Source organism: Amblyomma americanum, chromosome 5 (genome assembly GCF_052857255.1).
Source record: "Amblyomma americanum isolate KBUSLIRL-KWMA chromosome 5, ASM5285725v1, whole genome shotgun sequence".
NCBI lineage: Eukaryota > Metazoa > Arthropoda > Arachnida > Ixodida > Ixodidae > Amblyomma > Amblyomma americanum.
In genome coordinates, this window is record NC_135501.1 from 185,037,147 (window position 1) to 185,055,933 (window position 18,787).

General features: G+C 44.0%; 1 protein-coding gene and 1 pseudogene across 3 annotated transcripts in view; both read right to left on the reverse strand.

Annotated features, from left to right (window-relative positions):
• Positions 1–16,671, reverse strand: part of LOC144133174 (amine sulfotransferase-like) — a 46,662-nt pseudogene extending 29,991 nt beyond the window's left edge. Inside the window, exon 1 of the transcript XR_013315003.1 lies at positions 16,444–16,671. The product of XR_013315003.1 is annotated as an amine sulfotransferase-like (transcript). The remainder of the gene's footprint in view (positions 1–16,443) is intronic.
• LOC144133175 (sulfotransferase ssu-1-like) lies at positions 127–16,466 on the reverse strand. Of its 2 annotated transcripts, XM_077666058.1 has the most exons (4): positions 16,343–16,416; positions 4,060–4,111; positions 3,175–3,273; positions 127–2,358 (listed from the first exon to the last, which is right to left on the reverse strand). In XM_077666058.1, the coding sequence occupies exon 4, from the start codon at positions 2,354–2,356 to the stop codon at positions 1,403–1,405; it is 954 nt and encodes a 317-aa protein (XP_077522184.1). In that variant the 5' UTR covers positions 2,357–2,358; positions 3,175–3,273; positions 4,060–4,111; positions 16,343–16,416; the 3' UTR covers positions 127–1,402. The 2 variants fall into 2 exon arrangements, with proteins under 2 accessions (XP_077522184.1, XP_077522185.1); XM_077666059.1 differs by lacking the exons at positions 3,175–3,273; positions 4,060–4,111 and having other exon boundaries at positions 16,343–16,466.
• Positions 16,672–18,787: the final 2,116 nt, after the last annotated feature.

The window sequence follows — 18,787 nt, forward strand, 5'->3', positions numbered from 1 at the left end:
CTCGACCTGGAGTTAAAGCATCTGTTCTATTAAAATAAAGCTTTAATTTTTCAAACAGCGAGTGCAAACGCTTACGCTTGAGAAAAAAAAAATGCTCTCGGCTATATAAAATCATACTTACTTCGTTCATGGTTAAAATGGCGCAAATTTAGCAACACGAAGTACGGACAGGACGACACAGACAAGCGTTTGTCTGCGTCTTCTTGACCGCCCTTCATGTTCCCTTTTTGCTATTTTTCATCGCGAAGGTCAACAACTAGCTCAACTTTCACTACCATACCTTTTCTTTTGCCTTTAACTTGCTTCTTTGGAAGGACGCATTCGTCAGTTCCTCGCTTGTTGTTGGATGCACAAACAGTGAAAGCCTAATTAAAGCAAACATTTCTAAAGCTCAGGTTATGCTATTTTATAACACTGTGTTTGGAGCGTGACGGCCATAATGACTTTTGTTTCACTAAAGAGAGCAGGCCTCATCTCCTCCACTTTCCTTCTCACGTTCTGACTGGCAGGGAAGAAGGGTAACAGAAATTATGTGACTACATCACTTTTGCATCTTCGGAGCGCCTCGAAACAAGTCCAGCTTTCTTGGGCAAAAATTTTGAAAATTGGAAAACTTTACGACACTGTTATGGAAACATTGAACGGAATTGTACAGTCTTCTTATATGTAGCAAAATATTTCGAAATGTTTCCAGCGATCGCATCGAGCAGTTAAGACTGTCATAGAAAACCATTGGAGAAAGCTTTTGATGTCAGCAAAAACGTGGATAGAAAAAAAAACGACTTCCATTATAGTTCATAAACGGTTTCCCGATGAAAATGCTTTTGTCATGAATTGCTGGGTATGTGATGGATGAAGGAAGAAGGCGCTTCCTTTCTCCCTTCAGTTACCAGGATTTATAAGAACTGTTTTACACGAACCATTTATTAAAGGAATGTTAAATCACTTTTGTCGGGTAGAATAAAGAGCAAACACTAAATTTTGTCTTTTAATTAATTTTTAACCTTTAAGCATGAACTTACATTTATTGAAAAGTATCCTAAATAGGCATTTGACTCTTATTCGTTGATATCACCTCGTTGCTAATTATATTCGAAGGGATGAGATTTTACTCTCGCTGTCCTTGCGGTCATCCACAGTATGAATTGAGACTGTTCGAGCCTCCAAACAACTGGTCACAAGGAAGAGGGGCAGCAACTCTCCAGTGAAGATATGTTTTGAGGTAGCTTCACACGCGGCGCTATTCGGGTCCACTAGTCCTTAGTATAAGAGCGAAAAGAACGATGTGGCACAATGGGTCCGTGCACCCTTCAAGAAGCTCGCTCCAGACAGCACTGCTTTTTTTCCACCGTTGCCAGTCGGAGCGTATTGGGCACATTTTGAATTGTTTTTTTTTGTTCCCTCATGGAAGCTCGGTGTCCTTCCACAGGTCCATAAAACCCGTACCCGCCGTTCTCAACGCAATTTTCTTTTTCATGCGCCGTATCAGTTCGGGTGTAAAGTGATACCTCCAGTCACCGACGGCACCCTTGCGCACAAACTGGCCCACCATTAGTTTCTCCATATCTACTCTCCACTCCTTCTCTTCTTCATTGATGGTGTCCGCTGCTCTACTGGCAGTTAGCTGAAGCATCGTCGGGAGCCATTTCACAAACTCTCGATTAAACATTCTCATACTTTCGATACTAGTCGCCTGAACAATCTCTTGCAATGCCTCGGGATTCTCGCGCAGCTTTATTCCAATTTGCGGTTCCAGGAAGTCGGCTACCTTGAAAATTCCACTTGCTGTGTCTTTCTTCAAACTCTCGTAGGTCAGATAAAGGACATTTCTGTCGTTGCGCCGTTGGAACCACGGTATCTGGTGGTCGAAGTATTCTCCGAAGTCGACATGTCCATTCATAAACATCTCGAAGAACTCTTCGAACGAACCGTCTTCAAAACGGTAGGACGGAAAGCCCCTTGTGTGGTGGAAGAAGGACACACAGCAGTCGTACGGGTTTCTGGTCACGTAGATGTATTTGGCTTCCGGGTACTGCCAGGGGCGCAGACGGTGGCATTGAAGATGCGTCTTTATGCCGCCCGTACGCTTCGTTCTCTTGAACAGCGGCTCAGCGCCCAGCATTTCTACAAACGGAGAACAGGCCATAAACTCTTCCATGGTCTCCGGAGGACGTCCATCGTTCAGGAGACAAAACACAATGAACTGCATCCACGTGGTCCCGCACTTTGGGTAAGTGACGACGAAGATGTCGCCCGGAAGAGGCTCGTAGGCAAGGGCCGATAGCACGGTCTTGTCGCTGAAGCACGGTGCCACGTGGACCCCCGCTACGGTCTTATATGGTGATCGATGAGGCATGTCTGAAACAAAACGCCGCACATATTATAAAACCAGAAGGAGAACGGTACGCTCCAACCCGGCACGCCCCGAGTCTTGTCTGGTACTGCGCTCCTAATGGCACAGAAGATTGTGCTACTATTCAAAAGGCGATCACATTTACCGATGGTTTATGGGGGTTAATGTCCCAAAGCGACTCAGGCTATGAGGGACGCTGTAGTGAAGGGCTCCGGAAATCTTGACCACTTAACCAACTAGCCCCGCACCAAATTTTACCTTGGGTTCTTTAATGTGCACTGACGTTCCATAGTACAGGGGCCTCTAGAATTTCGCCTCTATCGAAATTCAACCAGAAACCGTAAACATTTAACGATCAGTGTGGTGTATTTCTTGCTGTAACGCGCGAAGCCCACAACTGCGCACATAGTGGCCCAGAAACTTCTCCTGGGAGTATTCTACACCCAGGACTAATTTCTTAGTTTGGACGAAAATTCGCGTCCGTGATATCACAAGAAAAGGAACCTTTTTGATGTCGACTTGCGAACTGAGTGAAAACATTTCTCATGTAAGTGAGCTTAGCTTAGTAATAAAATTTTCGCCATTTGCATCCATAGAGATTATCCCGCCAGCTGTTCTCAAATGCGGATTCTTGAGTACTTTGCCCCTATAGTGATGATGAAGTAAATTGGAGCAAGTACCGATTTGTGCTTTATTGCGTACTGGAACAGAAAAAATCTAGCACTGACTAGAGCATAGATGCATGGCAGAAAACGTTTCCTTTTAGCGAAGTTACACCCCTTCATAACGTATGATATACTGGTAATGGCAGACGGCATTACCTGTACTATCCGCTTCAGCGGGTCACTAGCCCAAGCGGAGATGTTTACGCCTGACTTAAACTTCCGCCGAGCAGGGTAACGAATCCTCTTTGCCAGGAGCTGCAGACAAAAAAACGAAGAAAAATTGATCATTACGTTATTCAACATCGAAAAAACCAAAACGCAAAAGCTCTGAAGAAATTCTGTGTAAACTTTGTCTAGAAAATAAATAACTAGACGGGTGTCGCATAGTCAGGCCGGATTTAAACAGGAACACGAAAGCGCCGTACTTTTATACTTTTATGCGAGAAATTACTTTAACTCTTGTTGTTGAATATAAACTTCGGTAGGTCCTTCAGCCAGAAACGTAGGTCAGGCTAGTTGTATACTTCAATTGAAAGAACACAGATATTTTGTTTTGTTCAGAGGCGCAGTTGACGTTTCATTCCGGCCTTGGTTTACATAGATATGCATCTACGTACCGCCATGGAGTTTGTTTCTCACCCTCTAGGGGAGCACTTATGGCACCTATTAGGGTCTAGTTCAGTGTAAGGTAACGAGAACCTTCACACTCACCCTTCGAAGCCTTTTGCTGTTTAGGTATGCTGTAAGGGCTCCACTGTACGACTGAAAGCAAAGTTTGGTGCCTGAATAATTTTGGCAGAGACGGTACCTGCTTGGTACTCCACAGCGAGGAAAGTTGTGACCCTCTGGCATGTAAGAAGTTAGAAGACGCAAAAAATAACAAAGAATAATTATTTCCCTACGAACGCATTTTTTACGCCATAGTTGAATCGCAACTGCACAATCGTGCTACACGAAAACCAGGTGGATAGCGCAATTACTGGGGATAGCGCTAAAAGTTAACAGTCAAGTGGAAAATACAAGACTTAACACTTTTCGGACCTTTTTCGTACGTCTCGTTATCGCCGCGTGTTTCTCCAGGTCTTCTGCGAGACTGAAAAGAGAACCAAGTAACGTTCGGCTTAGTGATAACTGCGAGTTAAAAGATGGTAAGTAGTAAAACTATCGCAGTCTATATTATGGCTTTCTAAGCTCTCTGTAGCACGGCGACCAAAGTAATAACTGAGTAATAAGACGGAATAAGTAAACGTCATTATATTATTTCAGTGCTAAAACACGCAAATACGCTGTCTGATTAGCGAAAACATCGATAAGTAAAATGAAATGTCGCATGCAATAGCAGTTAAAGCTGCGTGGCTCGAGCGACAACTATAGGAGAACTGCTCGAGAAGTCCTCAAGACTGTCAAAGGAGAAAAAGGCGTGCTTTCTCGAACTTTAGCTTTATTCGAGACAGCATTTATGTGCCGTTCACGAATGCAGAAGGCCAGGACAGACCGGGCTTGTCAAAAGAAGAAAAAAATAATTTTTACAATTATTTTCAAGAGTAAACCGGAGAGAGACTCATGTGTTCTTCTTTGTGTTCATCAAAGTGCCACTCGGCCAAAACTGAAACGACCCATTCTTTCGTGTTCTGCATTTGTTCTTTCAGTGTTTTGTGAATACTTTTTTGTCATTTATTTTATGACATCCTGTATTTTTGTGAACTTAATAGCGTTGTAGCTAGCACATTTGTTTGGGCGATTCTACAACTTACTGTTTACCATTAAGCTGTAGCCGCCTTACTAAATGTCCATCGGCGCCTAGAGATACGAATAAAAATGAATAAAGGACTGAATAAATTACCCTGAAGGCACAGAAACATTGAACAGACCTTCAAACTAATCCCGTACCTTTCTGCCTCTGGTGGGACTCAAAAATGGCAACCAACAATTTTGCGATGTTATCTTCCTACTCACCCGCGCCGTGTCTTTTCAGTAGGAACTGACTCGTGATTGCTACATAGATCTCAATAGTGCTGTAACATCTACATTGTATATTTAAATAGATCCAGTGTCGCTAGATGAATCCATGCAGCTCTATAATGGAGCTACATATCGTGGTGTATCGAGCTGTAGTTTTACTGCCATGGTCGTTCTATACGTTCGCCCTTGTCTCGCATATTCTGCTAATGAGAGAGAATTGTATAACTGCCGTTGAGGTGCCGCTCCAAGGCGCACGGTCGACGAGGCCTCGCAACTGGCAGTACTTATTAAGTGCGCACCCTGAGATATTAGCTTCTTGCTGCTTTCTAAACACGTGCCAGAGCACCAAGAAAGTTCGAAGCTCGTTGAACTTCACTTTTTTGTTGTTAAAAAGTAAGGTGAATTTGCTGTATTCTCTAATTTCGTTTCATTCAGCACTGACTGAATTAACGTTTCTTTTGTCAAATGATCATTCACCATTTTCAGGATTATTTCATGAGAGGACCGCGCCTCAGTGCCCTTGTGTCAACACTGCAACACCATCCTGGCGACTGGCGCATTCTGTATACGAAAGTTGAGGAACATTTTCGTGACGAGAACCCGGAAAACCGTTGGGATCAAAAGCTGTTCGAGTGTAGACGTTGATACTTTACGATGAGCGATAAAAACACGGTCAACAAAGGCACACACACCCACATAGGGTGAAGCGGCGCGAGTTATCCGGAATTAAAGAATTCTTATTTAGCGATCGCATTATTACATTCGTTTACTCGTACAGCACAATTCTTGATGATTCCTTCTTAAATTAAAGTGGTTGTGCCTATTTATTTTCCAACGCTACAGTTGCTTGATTGCATTTTCTTTGAATGTGTCGATTATGGATGTGACAGTAGCAAGCAACAGCATCAATCAGCGCCTAAATTGGTAGTTGTCCATCCATGCCTGCCTGCTGCAGCATTTTTTGACACTCAGTGTAAAATTGGACATTGGTCGTAGGCTTTCACTCTAAGAGCCATTTTGTTTCAAGAGTCCTAACAACTGCTCTCGACAATTTTTCTCCTCATGAAGAGTAGTCGCAGTTTGTTATGGGGACAGATGCTGCCGCTTTCGGCGCCACTCGCCCATTAGGGACATGTTAGCGGCGCCAAAGTTACAATATTTCATGTAGTTCCAGTTTCGATTACTTGAGTGCACCTGGCGACTGGAGGAGACGTCGTTTACATTCAAATATTTCGAATAATTACCACAAATGTCTGCAGCTTGAGAGGGTGTGGCGATAGCCGCTTGGTCTGTGGCATAGCGGAATGAAGCTGCTCTTTTCAGCCGGCCTAGGTTCCAATCCCGCTAAGGGATGAATTGTTTTTTTTTTTTTTGCTGAATACCGCTGTAATGACGGTTAAACGACGATGCTGTACGCTTTCATCCGGCCGTTAAAGGAGTAATTGGCGCTGACGTTTAGATCTGCTGGACAGTGGTATGCATACGAAGTTTCCCACCCCTGGTCGAACCGCCACAGACGCTTCATAACACGTGCACTTCGTAGATGAGACCGTTTATGATGTTTTACGAGGGACGGCATGTGCACGTGACTGAAACGTTACAGATATTTCGTGCCAGTTGTAGGCGAAAAAAAAACTGGAGCGGTACTTCCGGCGCCAGTGACCGGATCTTAGTCTCGAAATGCTATACATAGTAGCGGCATGAAAAGATGTTTGCTCTGGCTTTCATGAACGCAATGTTAACATTTTGCCAGCTGACTAACATTTGTCAGAGGTGAACTCGAACCTACACCTGTTATGACTAAGCGCCGTATCCGACAGCTGCATCGCGGCTGTTCTATGAGCGCGTCTTTGGTAGGGCGGGAAGGGGTATTATTTTGCAAAAATAGTGTAAAAGTGACGCTGTTGTCAGATAACCAAGGGGATAAAATTGCGCTTCAGCCTGGCGATAAAGCGGACGAGTACGCACACAAGTGTACAAACGTATGTCATAACTATGGGGCCTGCAAGTGTAGTAGTCGCTTCTCGTGTGTGCACTGTCGCCATAAAAGGTAAGAGACCTCTGACAGCTTGCGCCGAAACATGCCTACTGCATGCGCGCGCCATATGAAGCGGTAGTCTTGCTGTCGACGCCGCCTCGTGCGCCGACCTCGACACCAGCAGTGCTTTGTCAGTTGACGCCCGCTTGTAGTAGGCATTTTACAAGCTTTTCGTCTCTAAATGCTGTAATGTTTGGATGTATATGTGCGGCAGAACCTGACGGATTGGTGTACGACTTACCCCTCTGTTTTCAATAACCCTGCTGCTTGTGCTGTTCTGATTCAAATGGTTCATCTCATCAGCAGCACAATTCCTACACATTCCCGTTGAGTACCTTCGTCACTATCATTTTCCTGCTTAAGCTCTGTACAGAGAAGTGCTCTGTGTTCCTTTGCTGGACAATGATGTATCTCTCTGTGGTCTGACACTGTTTTTGGACCAACTGTGCCTGTGACTTTATCTGTGCTGACATTTTCTGTGACTTAATCTGTGCTTCTGACTGTCTGTGGTGTCTGGACCAACTGTGCATGTGACTTTATCTGTGCTGACATTCTCTGTGACATTATCTGTGCTTCTGTCTGTTAGGTGCCTTCGGCGTTTTATGTTTTTTTTTGTTGTTTCTATTTTCAAGCTTTTCTCTCTATATTAAGTTTTTTTAGCGTTTATTTCCTTTTCTTTTCTTTGTTTATTGGGTTTAAGGCCGGTAAAGCGTTGCTGGTCCGGGCTCCCTCTCTCTTTCATTTATGTTTCTTTTTGTATTTTTTTCTGAGAGGACTAATAAAAAGGGTGTACGACTCGTCTTGAGTAGCACAATGGTGGTTTACGACCATACTTTTTTTTCTGTCCATGGCGTTGGCCACAGTCAGTGTCTGAATTTAAGGACGTTTAAAAAAAGAGGACATGCAACTGATCTGAACGGCCAGAGTTCTTACACAACTCGTTGAGGTGTTTAGATTGAGCGCTCAGGTATACATTACTACGACAGCAATTCGAATTACCCAAACAGTTTTTTGCCCCGCCGCGGTGGCTCAATGGTTAGGGCGCTCGACTACTGATCCGGAGTTCCCGGGCTCGAACCCGACCGCGGCGGCTGCGTTTTTATGGAGAAAAAACGCTAAGGCGCCCGTGTGCTGTGCGATGTCAGTGCACGTTAAAGATCCCCAGGTGGTCGAAATTATTCCGGAGCTCTCCACTACGGCACCTCTCTCTTCCTTTATTCTTTCACTCCCTTCTTTACCCTTCCCTTACGGCGCGGTTCAGGTGTCCAACGATATATGAGACAGATACTGCGCCATTTCCTTTCCCCCAAAACCAATTATTATTATTATTATTATTATTATTATTATTATTATAAACAGTTTCATTGCATCTTATTGAAGTGCCCACCGCATGCACTGAAGTTACGATCCCAAGTTCATTCTCTGACATGTGCAAGTAACTGAGCGTTTTGTGAGCGTTGCTTTGCTGGCCGAGTTCAGTGCGTTCATATTATTAGGCCGGAATTATTACTGCGCGCTGACACTGAGAAACACCCACTTCTTGTTACGCTAGACACTATTCTTAGTCAACTAAAATAGATGCCTGCTTAACACACTGAATGAATTAGCAAATTGAGTGCAGGAGCTGAACAGCGAGATGCTGGCAAATGACCGGGAAATATGAGACATGTCCACAATTCTTGGCGCCTTACAAACCCGCCACACAAACTACGCCGCACACACATCACATATCACGGCCACCCAAACCCCTACAACCGAAATGGCTCATCTGGTTAGTATTTTACAGGCTCCTCTAGAGGACGCGGAGAAGCACTACTTGCGAAAGAACCTAACGTCCTATGTATGGTTTAACGATTCCGCCTCTTTAGAAATGTTTCAGTAACGATGCTTGTGAACTACAACGATTAAGCCATGACCAAATCGAACATTATATTTTGTGCTGCCCAGAGTACTATGCGGAAAGGTATGTGATGTTCGCTTCCTTCAAGAAGACAGGAACCCGTCACAGTACAGTTCAGGACATTATCTACCCGAGTGGAAACCAGACATGCAGAAGGGAGGCTGCACGCCTTCTTTTAACATTTCTGCAGGACACGGATCTTGTTTCTAAATGGTGACAGCAGGAACGGACTATGGCCTACTGTGATTCAATGTGTGCGTAGATGGTGTTTCCTGGAGTGGACTACGTTATACTGTGAGTGAATGTGTGTATGGATTGTGGCACTACAATGGCCTATGTTCTACTGTGACTGAATATGTGCATAGATGGTGACTTCTGGAGTGGACTGTGATGTGGACTGTGTGGAGTGATTGTGTGCATAGATGGTGACTGCGGGAGAGGAATGTGTGCTATTATAAGAGACTGTGCGCATAGCTTCGTAGATGCGACAGGCTCTAGGACATTATTAACATAGAAGGGACGCTGCGGTGGAGCAATTGCCGGCAGAATAAGCAAGGCTAACCCCACCTATAGCATTGAACACCTGAACTCAACTCAAAACAGATTGTGGCAACACATTTAACACCTCATTTTCATTCGTTTCTTACTCACAAAAACCGAAAACTCTTTCCACATTTCCACCTCATATTGCTACACCAATGAAACGAATGTGATTTACTAGTGGCAGAATTTGCAGCAGTGAGGAAGCCGGCGAGAAATCTGGCTTTGTCCGACCTGCGTGCATTGCACATGACCTCTCTGCCTGACCTCTCTGTCCTGCTCTTCGTAGAGCAGGACAGCTTCATCGGAAGGCAAAATGTGCAGGAATTACCTTTCATTCGTAACCTTGTTAACTCCAAACGCAGACACGGTGAAGAAATGGAAACTTTTATTCACTAGCTTGGTTGCTTCCATGTGTAACTGACCAGACCCCCATCTGAAGAAAGTATTACCTTCTCTGAAGGCAACTTTTCAGAGCGTTAGCTCTTACTCATCACGCTTCTCGATTTCTTGGGGTCTGCTACCACCTCCCTTCGGCGTGAAATTTTCTTAGTTCGAGGAATTGGTGACATCATTAGTATATCGAATTGCGGATTTATTGGCGACGTCACTGATATATCCAATTGATGATTGATTGGTGGCGTCACTTATAAATCAAAGATGTCGGCCAATAATGGTAAATAATTGATGAGGTCGACAATTAATCCCAGATGGCGGCCGACCTAGGCCGCCATGTGTATAACGACATAAACCAAGATGGCGGCCAAATTCGGGCACCAATGATGACGTCCAAATCTGATGTGGTGGACAGGTGTAAAGCCACGTGATTATGACGTCATATAAATTCTAGTAAACCAAACAGCTAACGGTCGTTACTTCAACGCCTTCCAGACGGTGGCGGCATTATTTTCTACAGAAAAAAAAACGTCAAACAAGAAAATATGTTCTTTCTTGCTTTCTTGATCATCCCAGTAAGCAGGTGCCACATTCATAAATAAAAAAAGAGATGGGAAAACTATTCTTTTCTGGCCATGGCGGCCTGCTGAACTCCCCTAATCTGGAGAGTGGGAATAGCCTAGCAATATCGTTATCGGAGGGTTCGTGAACCGCACTGCGGCACGTTGCTACCTCATAACTCCGGTTATCGGTCATTTGTGCTAATCTTTTTTACTCGATACACAATCTCATGAAAGCTTACGTCTGTAATTTTCCGAAATGAACCTATATTCAAACAACCTCGCATGGTTTGATGAATTCCTCACTGATCACTCCCACTCCATCTTCAGTACTAACCTATCGTCCAGTCTGAAGGCTGTCCGCTTAGGCGCTCCAGTTATTTATTCTTTCTTAATTATTCCTCGTTGATATTAACGACTTAACGCGGCGTGTAACTTGAAATAATCGCTTGTTCACTGACGAGTATGTTATTTATCTTTCAGGGCTGACGCCTCTGACCAAAAACCTTAGACTACGAACTAAACCGCGTGCAAGAAAATGGAGTTTGCCGTGGCTGATCACGCCAGCCATTAACAAATCTATGGTTACAGGCGCGAAAACAGACACAACACAAGGCCGAAAGTCGTGACGGAGCGCTACTAACTACTGATTTGTTCGAAGACAACATGGACAAATATATACTATCTTACATGCAAAGAATCCTATCATCTTCAAAGTTTATATGATAGCGAAGGAGTGAAAAAATTGCTCTCAGCCTTATACAAAGATATGGACGTGTCGCTGACGCACAAGCTTCCTTTATTTGCAATAAAAAAAAGCTTCGATTAAATCACTGGCGTTTGTAGCTTTGCTTATTGATAGAATTCGCCCACCGAAAAAAACATGGCTTATAAGAACGTGACGGGCAGGACCTTGTATGCTTAGGCATATTTGGGCCTTCTTTATCTTGCTAAATGTTTCTTTCGTGTTTCCTGATTCGCTCGTTAACGCAGCGCCTAGTTTGCCCTATATAGGAGCGGCTGCACGAGAGGGGAATTTCGTAGGCAACTCCTTCGGCGCACTTCATGAACGATCGCCCATGTTTTGGTGCCACACACCCTCTCTTCTTTGCGTCCTCTTTCAATACGAGAGCAAAGGCTTCGGAGCTTTTTCTGGGGCTGAAAAAACAAGTGACACACCATGCCTGCTAGCGACCTTTTTCAAGTTGTGGGCTAACTTGTGCACGTAGGGCACCACCACAGGTCGCCCCGTACTCTTGTCGAGGGATATCTTCCCCAGCTCTCACAGCCATTCTCTTCATCTTCTGTAGCAGGCTTTCAGTGACCGCCGTTACGAGCGAACCAGGGAACTCAGCTGAAGACATCCTGGGCAATTGGTTTTGAAAACTTAGTTGCATCTCGTGAGAGCATGATTTTCTGAGGGCGGATTCGAGGCAAAGTGAAGCAATCCCCCTTTTAATTAGCTTGGAATGAGCAGAGTCATATGGCAGAAGCGCCTTTTTTGCGCGCGGAGCATACGCTTGACAAACCTGTTCCTCACAAAACTCAGTGCTAAGATCTAAAAACTGTAAAACATTGCCTTCAGGTACTTCACGAGTAAAACTAAAGCCGTTTCCATGTTGTCTAAATAAGGATAAAACAGCGCGCACACTTTCTTCGAAGTTCAAACTTCCGTCCTTACTAAAAATGATTAAAAAGTCGTCCACATATCTGAACACTTTAAAAACGTTGCTAGCTGGTAAAAGCTGGGGCAAACCTTGATCCATTTGGGAAAGAAAAATATTGCACAAAACAGGTGGTGACCTGTGGTGGTGTCCTACGTGAACAAGTTAGCCCACAACTTGAAAAAAGGTCGCGAGCAGGCATGGTGTGCCACTTGTTTTTTCAGCCCCTGAAAAAGCTCGGAAGCCTTTGCTCTCGTATTGAAAGAGAACGAAAAGAAGAGAGAGGGTATGGCACCAAACATGGGCGATCGTTCATGAAGTGCGCCGAAGGTGTTGTCTACGAAATTCCCCTCTTGTGCGGCCGCTCCTACATAGGGCAAACTGGGCGCTGCCTTAACGAGCGAATCAGGAAACACGAAAGAAACGTTGAGCAAGATAAAGAAGGCCCAAATATGCCTAAGCATCTAAGGTCCTGCCCGTCACGTTCTTGTTAGCCATGTTTTTTTGGTGCACAAATTCTATCAAAAAGCAAAGATACAAAAGCCAGGGATTTAATCGAAGCTTTTTTTTTTTATTGCAAAGAAAGGAATCACGTGCCTCAGCGACACGTTCATACCTTTGTATAAGGCTGAGAGCAATTTTTTCACTCGTTCGCTATCATATCGACTTCAAAGATGATAGTATCTCTTGCGTGTAAGATAGTATATATTTGTGCGTGTTGTCATGGAATAAATCAATTGTGAGTGGCGCTCCGTCCCGTATTTCTGCTTTGTGTTGTGTCTGTTTTCGCGCCTGTAACCAAAGATGTACAGTTACCAACTTGCCCTGCAAGACGTTTTTTTAAACATTAACAAATCTATGTACCTGTTTTTGCATCACCTCTGTAACCATTTTGTTATTGAATGCACAGTTTCTAAAGCAGCAGTGCATCTCGTCCATTTGAAAGAATACTTAAGAAGCACCATTTCTGATGACATTTCACTGCCTTCCGGTAAGCTGACGCCTCTCAACGACGTTTTTTCATGTTTTGTTTATGATATCGGCGGAGATAATAAATGCGTTTCGGAAATATACGCCAGAAGGCCGCTGAATAGTACGACAACTTAGACGAAGCATCCTTCGAGACGATCGATGTCACTGACGTCGAAATGTTATATTACACACACGGCCACGCATGCAGTGAAGTGTAACATCCCGCTACATTTTTCGCGCCCTTCTATGCGACTAGGTAGAGAGAAAACCTTCCTTCTTTCCTGTGTAGCTAGAACAGCGGCCAGGAACACAGTAGGGGCTCGTCCTCCTTGCCAGCGATCACAGACAAGGCACCAAGGGCAACACGCAGAATGAACGAATGAATAAAAAAAGAAACGCGCCAAACTGACCCATTATTCACTCACAGACAAAGGCGGCTACCTTCACTAACGTATTCTCAGTTTCCTTAGACGACACCACTGCGCGGTCACCCCTTGGAACGTGAAAAATTTTCCCATAGCGTTATGGCGAAACTTCATGACAAGCTCAGTTTCGAAGAACCTTGGTTGATAGCACTAGAAAGGTAAGAAATAGTTGTTTCCCTACGTGGAAGTTAGCACCTGAAAAAATTTCAAGAGATTTTAGGCGCGAAAATACTAGAGCATGATATCCCATGGTTTCAGCGCTACTCGACTTGGTAAGCCTGGAGCGAGACACCGTAGAAACTTCTCCTAGTTCTCAAATCCGCAGTGGAATTGAGCAGAAATCCACTTTTTGAATATTTTTGCTCTTATGCATGCATCAGTGCACCGGCGTGATCAAAGAGAGCTCTGACCTCTGCCAAGATGACGGCCCTAGCTTTGAAGGCATGGAGACATAGGAAAGGTCCTCACCTTTTTATTTCGTCGCTTGCGGCGGCAAGCACGTCACGCGGTTGTTGCTGGACAAAGGCAAAAGTTTTGGGGAGCAGTCTTATCTTCGGCAACACGGAAATGCTACCGCAGCGACCCTGACGACAATCTTTTTTTTCCCAAAAGCAAGCACAAAAAATAAAAACGCTCGATTCACTGGCCTCGAACAAATTCATACCCGCCTGTGCAGGTTACTGCGCTCGGAACTCTGGCGGCAAGTTCGTCTTTTTCAAGACTGGCTGCGCTTGGTTTGTCTAAAAGATCACCCAGAAAGATGAATACCCTTCTTCAGCGGTGCTGCTCCCTATGCGCTGAATGCAAATGGTGCTATCTCTAAAGATCTTTTCAATCCAACCTTCGATGGAAATACCTCGCCTTCCGGCAGATGATTACAACGACATTCCTGCGTTCGATCAGCATAGCGCGTCAAATTAATAGCAGAATGCAACCTAAAAAATATTCCGAGCTTTCATTATCGCTACACTGTATACAAATTAAAAGTGGAAGTGTGATTGGGGGGGGGGGGTGAGGCTCTCTCATTTATTTTTACCTCGAGAACGCTAATCGATCATTAATTAGGCGGATACGCAAAGCGCTTTCCTGAGACTGCAGTAAAAAGAGAGGAGCAGATAGAGAATTCTGTATCCTCAGCTTCCGCAACAAAAGTGTCAACGCGACTGTGGGGCGAGTTGAACAGAAGACTTCATGCACTAATTCTTGGAGCAGAGCACTCAGCGTTACGTTTTCGCAGAGTGACAAGAGATCCGGCTAATCTCTCGCCTCTACTAACCGTCATCACTGAGACGTGAAGAAAGAAAAGCTTTTTAACGGAGCACCAATTTTAACGTTATCAAGCTGGTGTTAAGGAAATTCAGTGCTATTACAGGGTTAAAAGCTTCCTGCAGGAAGCTTTTAAGCCTGTAAAAATTTCTTTGGACAGTATATATACTGTCTATAGACCTCTGTCTATAAAGTCTATACACTTTCTATATACTGTCCATAGACCTTTGTCTATAAAGTCTATAGACTTTCTATAAACAAACCCTTCTTAACTGTCTATAGGCAATACAAATCCTATAGAGTCTATGACACCCTATAGATTTATGTCCACACACTTTTAGTAGACTTTTGTCAACAGACTATGAAAAGGGAAAAAGAAATATCTATAGGAAGGCAATACAGTCAATAATAAGTCTATGGACTGTCTATAGACCTTTTTTTATGAGGGTGGTACGTGCAGAGAGTCTAGGGTGACAAGGTCCGAAGGGCGGCCGTGAGTGTCGCATTAATGTGACAACGATAAATACCCCGCAGAAATCTCCCACTTTCCATGCCGGTGTGACGACAGCAAAGCATAGCGTATTCTCTCTACAGAGTTGCATAAGGCGCAGTTTGAAGCCTCAGCTTATATGTTGCTTCTTCTATTCCTTTATGTCTGCCCAGGTTTGGTTTGTAGCGTGCAGTTTTGCGCCATAATAAGCGCATACAGAGGCGCATAGAGAGATTGCAAGATGGGCCGATAAATAGCACGCATTAAAGCTAGGTTCGGCAACTCATTTTACCTATAGCGTGCTGCCAGATTATACTATAACATAGTTCGTAGGTGGACGAGTTGATATATATATATATATATATATATATATATATATATATATATATATATATATATATATATATATATTATATATACGTTATCGTATATAGTTGTAGTACTATGTTATAGTATAATCTGGCAACACGCTATAGGTAAAATGAGTTGCCGAACCTAGCTTTAATAAGTGCTATTTATCGGCCCAACTTGCAATCAATGGGCCTCTGTATGCGCTTATTATGTTTAAAAATTTATACAACAATAGCCTAGCGCTGCGGGCTTGTCTCAGCATGACACCAACTTCACAATCGACATTCCAGCGCGATCAAAAGTAGTCTAGATCACCATCCAACGTTTTAGTTTTACGTTTTGTTGTCCTTCGTCCGATGCCAATTCTTGATCTAGCACCCCTTATGACCTCTAAGAATTTCGCTACACTCATACAATATACTATTCCCATGTCAGTCTGTCGCCTATGACTCATCGCATGTCTGAGCCCGACATGTGTCTAGAGACTTGCTTCCTCTGTCACAGTAAGAGGTGCGTAACTAGGCTTCTGGGCAAGCAATATACGACGTGCTCAATTTTACCAGTGATTTAATTTTCCATTCTTCATTTGCATTTTTAAGCACTACATTAGTTTACTGTTTAAGTAACTTTGCACTTGCCGCCTTCTGAACAACTGCATCAATCATACTGAACATTCTTTGGGCGCTGTACACTTGGCGCGCTTTAATTTCAACTTTTAGCCAAATTCACAAACATAAATCTTGCTAAAAGTTGTGCTTACCGTTCACATTACTCTTCGCGTCTCATACGAGCGAAAAATGTATCATCATCAGGAACGGATTTGCTCTTTGGACAGGCCGGCAAAAGGAATGTATTACGCACCTCGTAGTGGGGACTGCCGCCGAAGATTCTGCGCCGCCTTGCTATTTCCTTCCTTGAGAACACGTTTCCCCACTCATTCTAGGCCAAACAGTGCAAGGCCGCCAGGGCACACGGAGGAAAAGCCCTTGATCCAGATATGTCGTGTTTTTTGCTGTGCTCGCCACGAAGAGCGTTTAGACAAGATGGCAACAGTGGAAACGACATCGGTGCTTGTGGCTGTTTTCCTCACTCTGACGACTGTCCACTCAAACTATGTTTAGGCACGAAATGTAAGCTGTTGACTGATAAGACGCTCTCCACGTGTTGGGAGTACTCCATGGGCGAAAAATACATCGCTGCGTAGCTATCACGTGCCACCGGCCGCACAACACTTGGACCCATTTAGGATGCAGCAACTGCGAATGCGAAAAGACAGGTGGACATGAAGGTTATAACGCGATATCGCTAAGGGTCCCGTGTCGTAGAAAACCCGGCGTAGTCGTCGGTGACGTCAGCTTCGTCGGCCATGAGCGAACAACACCGATGGAAGGGGGGAATTCATAAGATTCAGGGACAGGTCAAAGAGTGTTCAGATTGACTCCGAATCTCTCATGGAGGTTTCTGTAAGCAAAGAAAAGTTGTTGAGCTGAAAATAAGATTTGGTTAATATGGCTTTGGGTGGGAAACAAACCGAAGCACTTCGGACAGCGATACGGCACGCTACCCAAAAGGCCATGAAGACTTGTGGGTTCAAACTGAATATAGTTACACCTAGGAAATTCATAGTGATTGACTTAGTCAATTGCCTTAGAAACGTGTACTGATGCGTAAAAAAGAAATTATGAGTACACTAATTAGAAATAAGGTAACTGAGTACGCGATGCGATCGGGAACCGATATTGCTATCACGTTCCACTCTTAAATGCGAAGCTTAAGCGTCTCCACCATTTTTTTTTCTTACTTTCAAATGCAGTTGAACAGAATGGTTTCGGGCAGAGAACGTCAGGTGCTTGAGACAACTTTCTTGCTTTGTGAAATGGCATTATAAACAATAACACCGCAGAAAATCTCAGTAACCATTCTAGTAAATTACAACGCCTAACTTTGTAAACTGGACGACTTACTGTCGATTCTAGACAGACCGGCTGGAGTTCAGAGCAGCTCAATTCTATTTTCACTCATTGTAGCGCCTGACACTGACGAGCTTCGCGTGACAAGGTACCAAAATGATATGTTGTTCTTCTGCCGCCTGATTCGAGTAGAGAAAGAATGGTGGAAATTGAGAGTTTCCAATATGTGAACCTGATGTACCCATGGTTGATTGTGATTTTTCATGGATGCAAGTGAAAGCTTCACGTGTTGGGGAATACGGCAGTCAGCTGCTTCACATGAAAATTGATCCAGCGGTCTACTCAGAAAAATCGGCAGGGCTTTCGCTCTCAAGTGCCTGGAGACGACTACAGAACAGCGGACTTTTCAATGCGGTATCGCAATGAAGGCAAAGTTGGCTACATTTAAACAAAATAGAACTACTCAATACAACAGAATACAACTACTTCCTCCATAGAAAAATGCATATTTCGTGGTTGTCAGACTTGTGCAACTGTGCGGTATTGCTGCTGGATGGAAATTATGATAGCATAAATTTGTTCTAATAGCAAGGCATGATGATGAGTCTACAGACTTAATTCCGAAAAAAAAACGGATAGAATTGATAAACTGGCGTAGCCTGCGATTAAAGCGAAACGAACACACTCTGTCTCTCTCGTGCTCTCTGTTTCTGCAAAGATGCCCGGCTTTGTTGAGGAACTTCGTCCAGGTTTTTCAAGATAGAACCGGCATCAAAATGGATGTGAAATTTATAAATCTTTTTTGATGCTGTGTTTACATATGACTACAATCTTATTAACCTTCTATGGTTCTACAAGAACGGGAGGGGAGGAGGCTAGCAAGAAATAAAGATGATAGCTAGAAAGTGAAAAAATGTAGTCATGTAGTCCATGTACTTTCTTGAGTTGACTCTGACGGCTGCGTTTCTGGCTAGTGTGTCGTACGGTGTCCACATTTTTCGCGGTCGCCAAAGAGCTCGCGTGGCATGCCTGATTTTAGTACAACCCTCAGCAGTGTTTGCGTCACGTTTTAATGAACAAGGCGATGAATGTACGCGCAATGCACTACTTTTGCTCCAAGTAGTCAGCAAAGAGATAGCGTCGCGTCACCACCGCCGTTAGTAGGCTGGAACGCAAGAAGGTCATCAAAAGATAAGGCTGCGAATGCAAACTGCATCTGCTCTTCGCGCTGTTAGCCAACCCATCTCGTAGTCGGCAGAGGTTGGCGAACCTCGCCAGTATTGTTCGATAATAGC